Source organism: Mastigoproctus giganteus, chromosome 4, assembly GCF_048544385.1.
Source record: "Mastigoproctus giganteus isolate SK-2022 chromosome 4, ASM4854438v1, whole genome shotgun sequence".
Lineage (NCBI taxonomy): Eukaryota > Metazoa > Arthropoda > Arachnida > Uropygi > Thelyphonidae > Mastigoproctus > Mastigoproctus giganteus.
In genome coordinates, this window is record NC_143578.1 from 185196273 (window position 1) to 185211742 (window position 15470).

The 15470-nt window shown below is 35.8% G+C and overlaps 1 protein-coding gene across 2 annotated transcripts in view; it reads left to right on the plus strand.

Moving 5' to 3' along the window:
• Positions 1-15470, plus strand: part of LOC150087253 (oxysterol-binding protein-related protein 11-like) — a 359580-nt gene that overhangs the window by 205906 nt on the left and 138204 nt on the right. For both annotated transcript variants that reach the window (XM_090371101.1, XM_090371102.1), the window contains one exon: positions 5939-6024. In XM_090371101.1, coding sequence (XP_090227227.1) covers positions 5939-6024 — 86 coding nt within the window. The remainder of the gene's footprint in view (positions 1-5938; positions 6025-15470) is intronic.

Consider the following 15470-nt stretch of genomic DNA (forward strand, 5'->3'; position numbering starts at 1 on the left):
AGAGGCTATATATATGGAGGAAGCCTCCCTGAATGTCCCTTAATTTATTTGCCTCTATCTGAAAGAACAGTTAGGTGTTAATTAATGATCCCCTCTTTCAAACTCGCTCCAATCTTATAACACAGGCATGCAGTTCCTACCGCATGCCATTGTTACATATTTCCATGGGCAACATGAATTAGCAACTGTTATTCCACCTATTTCTTCCAAATTATTTATAATTTGCAGAAATTCAAAGCCATCTGTTGCAATTATCTGTTTTCTCAACTGAAGCATAGTAACAGAGTACTATGAGGGGCATTTGAAAAGTTCTTGGCCTGAGTATGAAGGGTTTATTTGAGGAATCTGGCAACATGCTACTTTTCAACATATTTCCGTTTTGGAATAAATACACTTTTGTCACCAACGTTGCAATGCATTGATTCCATTTGTGAAGAAAGTTTTCTCTTAGGCCTCTATGAATGCATCCACTGCAGCAATTACGTCACTGTCAGTAGGAAAATGGATGCGAGCCAGGTATTTTTTCGAAATAGGTGAAAGTTTCCAATGGAGCTAAATCTGATGAACATGGGGAATGGTTCTAGGTTTCAAAGTTACACTCATGCAAAGTGCAACCATGGCAATGACAGACTTGTGAGCAGGCGTGTTGGAACAAGACTCCTTTGCTGAGTTTTCTTCGGCATTTACCTTTGATGTTTACATGCAAATGTCTCACAAGGTCTGCATAATGTAGACACGTATAGTATCTTATGTAAGGTGGCTCCCAAACACTACTCTGCTGTGGTACATTGTGATGTTACAGAAACTCTGCAGAAAGGCCAGAAATGTGTGTAATGCTATGTTTGTGCTGTGTATGTGTTTGTTATGTTGTTTAGTTGTTTCTGGCCAATTTGTGATCAGGAAGCAACAAGCACCAGGGAGGTGAGTCCTGATACCCATCGACACCCTCGAAGAGGCGGGCCACAACTGAGCACGAACCACAGCAAACCTCGAGTGTCACGTACTGAATGTTCAAACAATTCAAAATATGAGCAAATAAAATAAAAAAAGTACAGTAATAAAAATTATAAAAATAAAAGGAATTAAAAGTAAAAGAAATTTTAAAAGTAAAAATAAATTTTTGAAAGAAAAATTTTTTTTATCAGAAAAATTAAAGATAAAAATAAGTAAATAAAATAAAAATAAAAATAAAAATTCAGAAAAAATAAAGATAAAAATAAGTTGATAAAATAAATAAAAATCCTGCACCAGTGCAAGGTGGTGCTAGCAGATGATCTCGCCTCAGGACTAGCCTGAAGCCAGGAAGACACAATGATATCGTTCCGTGTCATACAAGAATGATTACCAACTGTCCAAGGTGATGGTGAAGATGGTACTTGAGCTAAAATTGGTGGTAGTGACTGACGATGGTGGTGGTATCACAAGATGGCGATGATGGAGGTGCTGGTCTGGACTGGAGGTAGAGCTGGAATAAGAGTAGTTCCTGAAATTGGGGCACTACTGATAGTTGACCATGTCTGGCAAAGGCTTATGTGCAAAATTTTGCAAAGATGAAATTTTTCTTTGGAAAAATAGCCTGGAGAAAATGGTTGACACACAGCAGACAGAGGCTGACAAAGATCCAAGTAATATGGACCGGTGAAAAGAACATGCTGCTAGTCTTCTGCTGGGCTGCCACAGTTACAGAGGGGAGAATCAGACAGGTTAAGCATAGCAAGTTTAGCATGAAGGGAACCATGGCCATTTAGTAGAAAAAGAATACGGAGACTCGGACTGAACCATTTTAAAATAGACTTTGCAAGGCAAAGGACACAGATTGAATAAACTTTCTTGTTACCATACTTTTGGAAGAAGACCACTGATCATGCCAGAGTTGAACCAGGTGGTTCTAGCAACGAGTTTTTTCGGTTTTAGGATTGCAGTGGATATTAACAGTTAAGTCTAAAAAGGCAACTGGAATGGCATGTCTAAGGTAATAGCAAAATCCTCAATAAGCAATTTGGAGGTCCAGAGGTAGGCAACCATTTAAAACTTGGAGCGCAGCTGTCGAGACAGTGCGACATGTATGACTCATCATTAAGAGCATACATCTTTGGATAGAGGAGAGTTTCTCTTGGATGGCAATCTTAGTATACCAAAACCAGGCACCAGTGCCATAGGTACAAATCAGAACAAACACCATTTTGTACAAAAGATGAAGGGTACGACGGTTAATACCTCAGGATTGATGCAAAAGATGGACAAGCATAGATGTATACTTGGCTATTTTATCATGAAGGTGCAAGATATGTTTCTGGAAGTTTAACTTACTATTTAGAATAATACCCAAAAATTTACGTGAGTCAGCCATGGAGAGACAACAACCAAAAAGTTGCATAGTCGGAGGCCTGAAAATGTTAAGGTTGTCCTTAAGATAAAGAAGCTTAGCTTGTTAGGAAAAATGGTAAGTTTATTAATAACGGACCAAGAGCACAGATCATTCATAATGCTACTGGCAGTACTTTTCAAAAAAATCACGCGAATTACCGAGGAAAAGAAGGATTAGATCATTGGCATATACTATTTTATAAGCATTGGGAGTTGAACAGAGAAGCCACTCATCTAAAAGCAAATCCCAGATGAGTGGACCAAGCACTGAACCTTGTGGGCATCCTCAAGTGACAGAGTGACTAAGCTGCTGAGTTCCAGAAATGACTTGTACAGAATAGTGGAGAAAGTAGTTGCAGGTTAATTTGTAGAGTTGTGAGGAGCATTGAGCAGCCCTGAGGTGAGCAAAGAAGCTGTCCCACCAAATGGAGTCAAAGGCTCTAGAGAAATCTACAAAAATAGCCATAGCATATTTAAATGTGCAGTTGTTTACTCTGGAGAGATGTTCAACCAAGGCCTCCTCAGTTCCATGGCCTGGACGAAAACCAAACTGGTCAGAGGAGTTTAAAAACTTCAGTAAATAGACAATCTAGACAGGCAGCAATAAGTCACTCAAGAGTTTTACCCAAGTTGGATAATAACGCAACAGGACGATAGGCCTTAGCAGAAATAGGAGTACCAGGTTTGGGAGTTAATTTTAACAATGGTGTCTTCCAAAGAACAGGAAAAGTTGCCTCGTTCAAACATTTATTATACAGTGTAACAAAGACAGATGGATAGAGTTTGTGTAGTCACTTAATAAAAATGTCCTCTAGATTATCAAGTCCAGGACAATTATTATTGATTTTGGAGATTGCCAAATCAACCTCCACCTGGCTGAAGCAAGGAGTGGATTTAGAAGTAAGATAGGTGCTGTTGAGAGATCTAATTTGTTGGTGAATAGGAAGATCACAGCAGGGGTCATCTGAGGGAAGAAGTGCATCAAGTATGGCATTGACAGTGCTAGTCCAAGTCAGAGGTCTGTGTAATACACCCCTATGACTGTCTGGCCTTTCTAAAGGTAATCCGCTAGCATCAGCATCCAAAAAAACTAATGCCACCAACTAGCCAGAAGAAGAAGGAAGAGTCAACTTGGCTTTCTTTGGAGGGGAGAAGTGTGTTTCCACTGTTTGGAAAGTGGACCCACATCTCATACAAGGTCACAAACCTTGTAAGGAAATTTGCAGGATCTACTGGAAAATAATGCAAATGTTCACTTGACTTGACAACTCTTGTGTGTTTTCGATCTGCTCATCAACTTTGGGACGCATCATGCTGACAGCTTTTTCTTATTGAGAACCTCTGTTATTATGTGGTACACACTTTCAGATGAGATATTTAAGACACTGGCAGTGTAAAAAAAAAAAAAAAAAAAAAAAGGTAAAGTGCAGCCATTATCAACCCACTGCAGGATGGAAGCCTCCTCAACAATTCATGCTGAGGGGAAATGGACCATAATCTACCACACTGGTCCAGTGCGGGTTGGCAGATCGACTGTATTCAGCAGTCAGGGGCTCGAACCCCGGTCTACTCAAAGAGTGTCTGCTACTGCACTCCCGCTCCTGACCACTCGGCTACAACTTCTAGAGTGATAGACATTGCAGGTCTTCTAGCGTGGGTTGTTTCCAGGTCCTCCACTCCTATTTAAATTCTTCTTAACCATGGAATAGGGAAAGGGTATCCTCCTCCAATGTTGTAACCATATCCTCATGTATTTCCTTTGACATTGTCCCTTTTTTCTCAAATATCAGATGACTGCACAGTGACTGGTTTTGTCCACCTTTCCTCCCTCACATAACTTTGTTGACTTCAGGATTTGTAGTTAAAAAAAAAAAAAAAGAAATTATTGAATCTAATAAAACTTGTCAGGTTACTATTTGTAGGGTTACACATTTTAAGCACAGAAATTAACACTGTACCATTGCTCTTTCACTCAGGCCACAAGCTTTTCACCCCCCCCCCCTTCCTTGTATAGATTCCAGTGGCCTATAGTACTTTGTGCTGAGTTTACCATAGGGGAAAAAAAGAAATAAAAAGATTAAAAAAATGTGCACTACAAATAAACAGCAATTCTCCACAAAGAGAAGTAAACTGCTATTTATTTGCAATTAGTGTGATCTGTACGACATTCCTTATTTTCGATATCTGTTAAGTTAAAAATAAATTTAGAGCTAATAAGCTTCAAGCTAATCAAAGTCATATAGCATCTATACACAAGCATAGATGCCATATGACTAATCTCTAATTGCAAATCTCTAAAGCATCATTTCTCTGAATGGCTAAGAGTATGGGAGAACTAGGTTTCCCAAAAAAGAATGTAACATCTTGGCTTAGAGCAAATTCCTCATGATTTGCCACAGTCTCACAGCTACAAAGAAATTTTATTTTCCATAAAGAGTAGCATATTGCTATTTATTTATGATGAGTATATCACCAAGACTGCTGGCCTTTCAGGGATTGTTGTCCCTTTTCACGGGATTATCAGTATTATAGTAGCTGTCAACCCAGTTAAAGGACAACAGTCTCTTAAATAGCCATCTGGGCAATAGAATCATTAAAAATAAATAGTAATATGATTCTCTTTGTGGAAGGTGCTATTTATTCATATTATGAAGCTGGCAACTTATAATGATTTACTTCATACTGTGCAATGTTTGGTGCTTTTACTTGCACATAGATACTATGTGACTTTTGATAGCTTGAAGCTTATTAACTCTAAATAACAGAACCTCAAAGAACAATTTCTTTGAATTCCATACATTCCTGAGCCCTTTTTCAGTGGGTTATTAGTTCATACAGTAACTGTCAACCCAGTGAAAGGATGATAGTCTCATATAGCTATCTGGGTAATATATTCATTAAAAATAAATAGCAATATGCTTCCTTTTGTGGAAGGCTGTTTATTGATAGTGTGAGGCTGTGGCAACTCATAAACATTTATTTCATATTGTGCAATGTTTGTTGCTTTTCATGTAAAAAAAAAAAAAACCTTTTTTAGCTTTTTAGAGAAATGATGCTTTAGCACTGCTTGAAGCTAATTAATCCTAAATAATGGAATCTCAAATAAACAGTGTCTTTGAGGTTCTGTTACTTAGAGTTTCTTTGCATTTCTTATATTTCTGATTGTTCTTTTTTCCTTTCTCTAGATTATATCAAGTTGAATGCACTTGTTTATTTTATGCTGTTTGTTAAGTTCAGCTAAAACTAGTGATTTAGTTTTAGCCTATAATATATATATATATTTTTTAATTTCTGGTATAATGACAAGTTTGCTTATTCAGTTATGGTGACCTGAATGACATTGTTCTGGCCATAAATCAGCATATAAATTATATAAACAGTGCTGGTACTTTGGAAGTGCATTTTCAAAAAGTGTGCATAATTGTTAGAGGAAGAAGTTTTATATAACACTCTAAGTGTTGAGTATTACATCCCCTCTAAAAATTGTAATTATTTTTTTTATTTTATATTATAAAATTTTAGGTTATAATTATTATTATTTTAAAATTGTATTACATTTCTTGCATTTCAGATTATGCTCCCTACTTTTTCACTGGAGTCCAAATCCTTGTTAGAAACATTTGCTGATTTTATGGGTCATCCTAATTATTTTATCAGGTAATATCTTAGTATAAAAATAGATTAAATTTTTCACATGTAGGTCTGAGTTCTATTTAAAACAAGGGCAGATAAAATTGGCCTCTGGGCTAAGTATAGTAACTTCAAATTTATTGATAAACCAGCCCTTTATTAACTTATAAGCTGTGTCGCACCAAAGTTAGGAAACTAATAATCATTGGTATTTCATGCAAAATCAACTGTTCTTGTAAATTAACTGTTCTCTTTGCCTTTCTTGTAAATTAACCATTCTGTTTGCCTTAATGAATTTCACTACAGCTGTTTTTACTTTGATTTTTCTTATAAAAAAAATCATCTATCAGGTTTCACTTTTTAAGGCCACGTGAGTGGTTATTGAAAGGTGAAGAGCAATTTTGTAGGAGGTTTCACTTTCATTTTTTGAACCTTTAAATCATTGTGGCTTGGATTCTAAATCTTGTCCAGAGATTTTTTGTACAGTGTTATAGATCACATTGATTTCTTTATCAAATAACACCTCTCCAATCTCTGGTCATTTTCTTATTCTCCCAGGAAGCTATTCCCCAATTGAGAATTAGCTTCCTATACTGTTTCTTTTAAAGAGATCTCTTCTTTAATTTTTATTTTTAGGTCATCTGAGCAATATATATTGTAAGAAGTGCATGTTATTTATTATGAAATAGAATAAATAGCATAAAAAAATGACACAAGACTACATGGACTATTATGTTGGAGTTTATTGAAAAATGAAAGAATTTCATTTTTTAATAAAATTTTTTCATAAGGAATGGGAGAAGTTAATCTGAAATTTCAAAAGATGCCTTGTTTTTGTCATCTGAGTCTGTAAAATGGGGGAATCATATGATGCTTAATTCTTATATATTGTACTAATTTTTAATGCATGGGTGCCTAAAATATTTTAACTTAAAAGCAAAAAATTCACGACATAGTAATCCATAATTCTCATTTAAAACATGTACCTGAAACTATTTTACTTTAAATGTAAAAAAATTCATTCAATAATAAGAAATTATTGAATCGGTGGGGGGGTAGAGTTGAAGATCCCAAGCAACGAGAGCCATTAGAACCTGTAGTACTTATACTTAGTACCGTGCATGGTTTGAAGGTTGAAAAGATGAAGGAAGATACTTGTTGATATTAGACTTGAATATCTATAGGTTGTAATTTTCAGGAAATATGTATGAAGGGAAGTTGTTCCAGAAAACTGAAGTTGAAGGAATAAATGAGGAAGAAGAAAACTCCGTTCTGTGAGTTTGAAGTTGGATGGTAAAAGGATGCTGACTGATTGCAGCACGTGTTTGGACTGGTTTGGAAGAGAGAGCAAGAATTATAGAAGCCAATTCAGAAGAACAGTGCCCATGGAAATATCTATAGAAAAGGTATGCAGCAGAAACAGAATGTCCATGAGACAGAGTGTAGAGACTTCGTTAGAGATAGGTTATTAATTAACCAACTGACCTCCTTTGAATTGAATCTAGAAGCCTGAGAGAGATTTTAGGCCACCGTCTCAGATGTTGGAACAATATTCCATGATAGGGCAGACTTGTAATTTGTACAGAGTGAGCAGCTGTTTGGGAAAAAAAAGTAAAACTGAGAGCAAAAGAGAAAACACAGTTTTTAGATGCAGAGGATTGATTGATTTGGATTTTATTGGCGCATTAGCATCTAAGGCTATAATGTGCCAAGACCAGGTAATATATAAAAATTTATTCTCTCAGTGACCTAAGTAGTTAGGCCACCATGTCCAGATATATAATAAACAGTATATCAATAAAAGAAATAACAATAACGTATAAATTTTAAATACGAGTAAAAACCTTTATTGATTTAAAAAAGCTAAAAACAGCAGACACATTGTCATTGTCGCATAAAATCTGACTGAGTGTATACTGCTCAGTCAGATGATTAAAAGCGGTAAAACGGATATTGCTAAAATCTGGACAGTCAACTAAAATGTGTCTTATTGTTAAAATTGTGCCACAGGACTCACACATAGGAGGGTCATCAGCCCTCAAGATGCAGAGGAAGCAATATTTGTAATGTGCTTATGCCAAGACAGATTAAAGTCAGGGTAATCCCTAATATAGATCTTGCCTAGAGCATCATCGAAGAAAAGCATATGAGTAGAAGAAACCTTTTTTGCGAGATATAAGATAGGACTGAGTTTTAGAAAGATTGAAATCAACGAAGTTATATTTGCCCGACTGGAGAATTACTTGGAGATCAGCATTTAAGGAATTGATAGTTGTTATTCAACAAGTTGAAGCTGTTTGTGCAGGGCAAGGTTTCTCAAACTGGAACGTGAAATGTAATGTGCTATCATCAGTAAAACTATAGATAGGATTCCCGATCAATGGAAAAAGGTCCTTAATATACAAGAGGAAAAGAGTGGCAGAAAGAACTGAACCTTGAGGAACACCAGCATTAGTGGAGAAGTTAGAAGACAGAGAGCTGTCAGAGAGAAAACTGGATACCAAAACAGTTGGCAAACAATAAGATGAAAGCTTATTTATGATTTATTTATGCCAAACACTATACAACACCTTTGAAATGTCAAGAGCAACTGCTTGGGTTTCACAAACTTTTCCATTGAATTTGCCCATAGATAGGTAACATAAGCCAGTACAGTAGACTGTCGAAATAACGGCACCCCAAATAATGGAATGTTTGAGCTAACGGCATATTCAGCTCGGATGTTTACATACAGAGCAGATGACTTGCAGTTCCGAAAAAAGGAAATGGCAAGTCACGTGATTACTGTGTTCATTTACGTTCGCCGTGTTTTGAAAGTAAATTATGTACTGATATCACGGATTATACCACTGTTTTACATTTATTTTAAATTAAAAACCCCTCACTATGGTTCCTAAAGTTAATAAACATCATACAGAGAAGACAAGAAGAACAACATTAAAGCTTAGTGACAAACTTAATATAATCCAAACTATTACATTAGGGTCACCTGGAAAGTTAATTCATATACCCACATGTATTGTATCTGTAAGTTGTGTGTGTTCTCTGGTCGATTTGCCTGTTTTGCTAGACGAACATCCCCCCCCCCGTTTCTAAGGGGGAAACCTTGCTATCTATGCCTGAGACTGACTAACTCAGCCACAGAGTGAAACAAGCCCATTAAATTTCCTTGCATCATCGACAGTATTCAAAGCCGCACCTTTTCCACCTGGTGTTGGGAGGACAGTGACGATACCACTGTGCTATCCATGTAGACTAAACTTGATATAATAAAGAAAATAGAACACGGCATAAGCAGGAGTGTATTAATGGCAGAATATAACATTGGATTGTCAATATGTTTGATTTTTATGTGCAGTTAATAAAATTGCATTCTTAATCTCTCTATTTCTTATTTAGCCTCATTATTTCTGCATTAAATATATTAAAAATAAAACTTTCTAGATAACAGAAAAAAATCAAAATAACGACACTTTGAATCCCTGAAGGTGCCATTATTCTGAAAGTATATTGTATTATCACTAGTAGACCAACACTAACAGAATCCAGCCGCCGGGCTAGCCAGGTGGGTAAAGTGCCTGCCTGGCAACCCAAAAAGTCACGGGTTTGAATCCCGCCTCGGGCTTGGATCAGAGTAAAATGCAAAAACTTTGGAAGGTGCATTATGGCCACAGAAGCTGATGCGCCAACAACTAAAAAAAAAAAAAACCTAACGGAATCCATACTGGCGATTATTGATCAGATGGAAGGTTTCTCAGTAGTTTGAGTTGGTGGTTAATAGATTTTCCCATTACTTTGGAAAGAGTAGAAGTAAGTATAATAGGACAATAATTGGATGGAAGGGATTTGTCACACTTTTTAAGAACTGGCTGGATACGAGAAAATTTTCAAGCAAAAAGGAACAAACCAGTGGAATAAGAAAGTATAAAAAGATGACACAGAACAGGAATAAGCTCAGGAGCACTGGTTTTGAGAACAAGTGGAGAAATACCATCAGTAGCTAGAGCTTTCTTAGTAATTAAGGATATCAAAATTCTGATATCCTTATGATAGAAGATCAGAAGGCATTGAATCAAGCGTACTGGAAATGATAGGAGGTGGTTTACCAAGATCATCACTACATGATTTAGAAGAAAAGTAGAATGATAGCAGGTCAGCTTTATCTTTAGCTGAGGTGGCAATAGAACCATCCAGTTTTGACGGAGGAAGAAAGCAAGGTGGACAAAAGCTGTGAGACCAGAATGTCTAACTACCATTTGGACAAGAAGCAAAGGACTCTTAGCCCATTCAAATCTTTTTTATAATAGTTGTGAACTTTCTTGTCGGCAGAAAACGAATCTATAGATTTGGATGTAGCCAATTGTGATATGCAGCATTCTTATCTTGACTAGTCTTAGCACACTTATTGGGAAACCAAGCTTTAGAAAAAAGACAAGATTTTAAGCTAGAGCGTGGAATAAAGGATTTCATTCCTAAAAGAATAATTTCACTCTCTTGATCTGAGAAAATTTTAACATCAGAAGATTTGAAACAGTAAAACAGTATTTCTACCAAGGAAAAGAAAAAAAAAAGAAACCTTCCAGATCATCCCATTTTGCATTCTTGTAGTGTAAAACAACACAAGGTTGGGAATGGCCAAGAGAGAGAAAGGCTCCACTGGAGAAGAGCCCATCACCAAGTTGTGATTTGAGATGCCTAGCAGACCACTCATGTCAACCATGTACTTAGAAGGGCTGTTTTTTTTAGAAAAAGATCAATTATGTTGGCTGTGTGGTTAGGTTGTCTGGTAGATAAACGAGTGGTCTGTGCGAGGTCATTAGTAGTTGCAAAAGTCTCAGCATCTTGAATGGGACGGAGGATGGTTCTGGGATCAAGGCTACAGCATGTTGCTATGTATTTCCAAAGCTCTTCACATTGAAATAATTTTGAGATATATTTTTATTTTAATATACTAATCTGTAGTTAATGTATACAGGTAGTTGTCGACTTTACGAGTTAATTCGTTCCTAGTGCACGCTCGTAAAGGGAAAACTCGTATGGGAATTAAATCCCGTAGACATAAGGTTAAAAATAGGGGTTATGTTCTCAACAATGCAATTAGCTAACTAATTAGTTTGTTTAAACAATGATTGATTTATAATATAATTTTAAGTATTTTTCACCAACCGTATGTTGAAATGACAAAATAAAACGAAAGCCAAAATTTTGATAACTTTATAATTAAGCTTACAATAAATTATTTACAGCGGATATAAAACAAACAATTAAAATATCATAAAATACAATAAAATATACCAGGTTAAAAGCGATAAAATAACTGAAGCTTTCGAAGGCTCCGCCTTCTTTCTCAACAGTACTGTTGAGAAAGAAGGTGGAGAAAGAAGGTGCTGAGAAGGAAGGTTTCTCAAAGGTACTGTTGAGAAAGAAGGCGGAGCCTTCGAAAGCATCAGTTATTTTATCGCTTTTAACCTGGTATATTTTATTGTATTTTATGATACTTCATTTGTTTTACAGATATTTTATCGCTTTTAACCTGGTATATTTTATTGTATTTTATGATATTTTAATTGTTTGTTTTATATCCACTGTAAATAGTAATTTATTGTAAGCTTAATTATAAAGTTATCAAAATTTTGGCTTTCGTTTTATTTTGTCATTTCAACATACGGTTGGTGAAAAATACTTAAAATTATATTATGAATATACCCAACCCCAGAGGCCTATTTGGAGAATGATTAATTTATCAAAAGAAATGAAAACGTAGCCTGTAAAATCAAGCAAATTAAAATAATAGAGAAATTATTTACGACTTACAAATATTAAAGAATGTTTATTCTTCTTCATCTTCGACTAAATGCACACTCATTGATCACTCATTATTGGGTCAGCACTCGGTTTGTTGCACAAGGAGTCGTCTTCAGAAATGTGTCAAGAGGCATTTGTTCCAAGATAATCTTCTCTTTTAATTATGAATTTCACGATTGCATGCATAAGCATTTTTTAACGGCACGCACAAATTGCAACTAACACGATTCGCGTTGAGTTACAAGTTTACGATGCTTTAAAAATAAAGAAATGAAGAGAAGATTCTGAAAATTTATTTGTTTTTTATACGATTGAAGATTTCAATAAAGAGGAAACACATTTCACCATAGTAACGTAAAAAACCACACAATTCCAGCTATCGGTATTTTCGCAAATGCAAGAAGATCGGGTTTACTACCCGTTTATAATTGCTTGCAGTAATAGAAAAGCCCAATAAACTGGAAAGTGCAAATTGTTTTTATTGTTTTATGGTTGTGACTTCCAGAAATGTGCTTTAGAAAAATATCCCAAAGGCATTTAAAATTGATTCTTATAACAGAACATATGATAACGATGAAAGTGTAGTGCATTTTAATGATTTGAATTGGTAACTAATACAATTTACAAACCACGCTCACGACCTTTTAGATGTCCTTAAGGTCGTGACCTTAAAAATGACAATTTAGAGAGATAAATAGCTTAGTTATACAATGAAAATTTCAACTTCTGAGATCTTGAAACGAATTACCAAAAAACAACGTATTATGGTTCACATTACGATATTTTGACGATACGATGGTGTCTCTGGAACTGATTATTATCGTAAAGTGGGGTACACTGTATTTTATAGCTACGCATGTTGTTTGGAATGCGGTATTTATGAATGTTTAACATTTATTTTTTGCAACTAATGTTCATATTTTCGATTTTGTTGATACTTGATACTTGGGGGAAAAAAAACTCGTAAACCTGGAACTCACGAAGTGAAAACTCATAAAGCGAGAACTGCCTGTAGTTTGAATTCCTATAGTAACGTAGGATACTTTATTTTTGTATTTGGAAAACTGCAGCTTAATATTCAAATAGCCGTTGCTATCGATATTTTGGCAGGCACTTTGTAACTTTTGTTGGGTAGCTTAAAATTTCACTAGTAGTTAAAAGCAATAATTTCACTAGTGGTTAAAAGTTTTGTCAACAGTATAATTTCTGTAATATTCTGTTATTTAAATTCCATAGTATATTGTAAGTTTAAATTCAGAAAGTATTTGGAAAGCTACAGTTTAATATTCAAATAATAGCCTTTGTTATTGATATTTTGGTGGGTAACTATTGTTTGGTAGCTTGAATTTAATTTCTTTTGTGATTTAAGTTTTGTCATCAGTTTAATTTCTGCAATATTTTATTAATATAAATTCTGTAATATATTGTAAATTTAAATTTTGTAAGCTTTCTAAAGTTCAAATTTTACTTAAATTGTGGTTGCTACATGATCCACTTACAATACAAAGTCCAGAGACAATCGGGACTCAAACGGAAATGCCTGCAGGCATTTACAGTATGATTCACAACTTTGTCATTTGTATAGCCTGTGGAATGTATTCTAAGGATTTCCATTTCCACAAGAATTGTGCCTTTTCCCAACTCTATCCCAAAAATACTGGGTTAGGTTCATCTGCTGGGCTATGTGCCCCAGGATGTGTTGCTACTGGAAGTTTTTGATCAGGTGAAGAATTTATTGGCAATAAAATATTCTGGTGTCTGGCTTCTGAATTCTGTTTGCACAATATCCTCTGAATCCCACAAAATTTTTGTTGTTAACATTATGACATTTATTTTCCTCTTCCTTCATAATATCGCTTAGGTGCGGTGTCTCTTGATCTGATACAGGAAGAATTAATTGCTCCTTAAAAGAAAGGTAGCTCTCTATTTAATAAAGATAATTGGCATATTCCTCCTAATAGGGATCATTCTTCTTATCAAAAGCAGCATGAGCACGAAAAGAGTCTGAAGTTATGTCTATTAGCATAGAATCTGTATGGTGTGAGTTGGTTGTAAGCAAAGGAACAATAAGAGTGGGCGTAATCTACAAACCACAAGATTGTGTGAGGTGCCTCCGTAGCCAGGTGGGAAGGAGCAGCAGTGTGTAGTACACGCTTCTTGATTAGACCGGGGTTCGAGCCCATCACCACCAAATACGGAGGATGCGGGAAGGTCAGGAAATGACCACCACATATCCCGGAGCAATATGGCCTTAGTTGCTAATGCTCCTAAAAAACCCAAATAACAAGATTGTGAAGAACACAATAACAGTCTTTACATGCAGATGGAATGGGCAAGCAAGTGTGAATGTCTTATTATAGGTGACGTTAATCTGCCCCTGACTGATTGGAATAAGTGGGAGGAAAGCTTACCATGGGGAAAAACTTTTTTAAAAAAATCTAGATGATCATTATTTGTAAAAGCATATTAGAGAAAGTACTAGGGGCGAGAATATTTTTGACTTCATTACTAATACATCATATGACATCACAGAGCTTAAAGTGCAGGAACCATTATCAGGACACAATGGTTGATCAAGCATTCATTTGAAGGATGAAGAAAGATGTTTCAGTAGTTAAAGACATGGGTTTTACTTCAGAAGAGGGGACTTTGACAGTTTAAGGCATTATATATATATCTATGGATTGGGTAGATTGCCAAGGGATGGCAAATACATTTGAATTATGGAATACTTTTAAAGCAAAAATCACAGAAACCACATACATGCCTTTAAGAAAATATTGCAGGAGGAGGATTCTGAATGACTGTGGAGCTGGCTGGTCAAATAGAGCAGAAAAAGATAGCATGGGACAGTTACAGAGTGATGAAAAGTATTGAAGCCTATAACAGGTACAAGTTGATCTGTAATAGTATCACAAATAAGATCAGGGAGGCCATGGCTGCGTATGAGAAAACATTGGCTAAGAGAGCAGAGAATACAAGGTTTTTATGTATGTGATATACAACAAAGAAGAAAGCTAACCAGATCGGACCCTTGTGCACTGGGTGTGGGAAAGTCTTAGATAACCCAGCTGGTGTTGTGGATGAATTGAACAGGTACTTTGCATCTGTCTTTACTGACAAAAGAATCCTCATGCTGAGAAGAGGCTGAGCTATATGAAATTAGTCATGTCATAATTACAGATGATTGTTTATTAGAAAAACGTTTGAGCATAAAGGGGAGTAAGGCTTCTGGAGTTGATGGCATATACCCAGTAGTTTTGAGGGAGAGCACAAGGAGTGTATTGAACCATTGAGATTAATTGTGAGAGCGTAATTAACCTCATTGAACTCTGGAGATTCCTTTGGATTGGAGAAGTGCCAGTGTATCCCCAATACATAATAGCAGTTCTAAGAGTGAAATTGGTAACTACAGACCAGTTAGTCTGGCTTTAGTGGTAGGAAAAATCTTCGAGGCAATGATTAAGAGTGAATGCAATCCAGAGACTATTTGACCAGGAACAGTTTGACTATTCATGGCATTCCGAAGTTGATGATGATGATTTTTGGTTTTAATGGCATTCTGAAGGACACATAACATATCTTTGTTAAGGGAAGAAGAAAGACTCACTTTCTAAAAGAAAACTTCCTACAAACTAGTCTAAACCTCTTCCCCTGTAATTTGAATT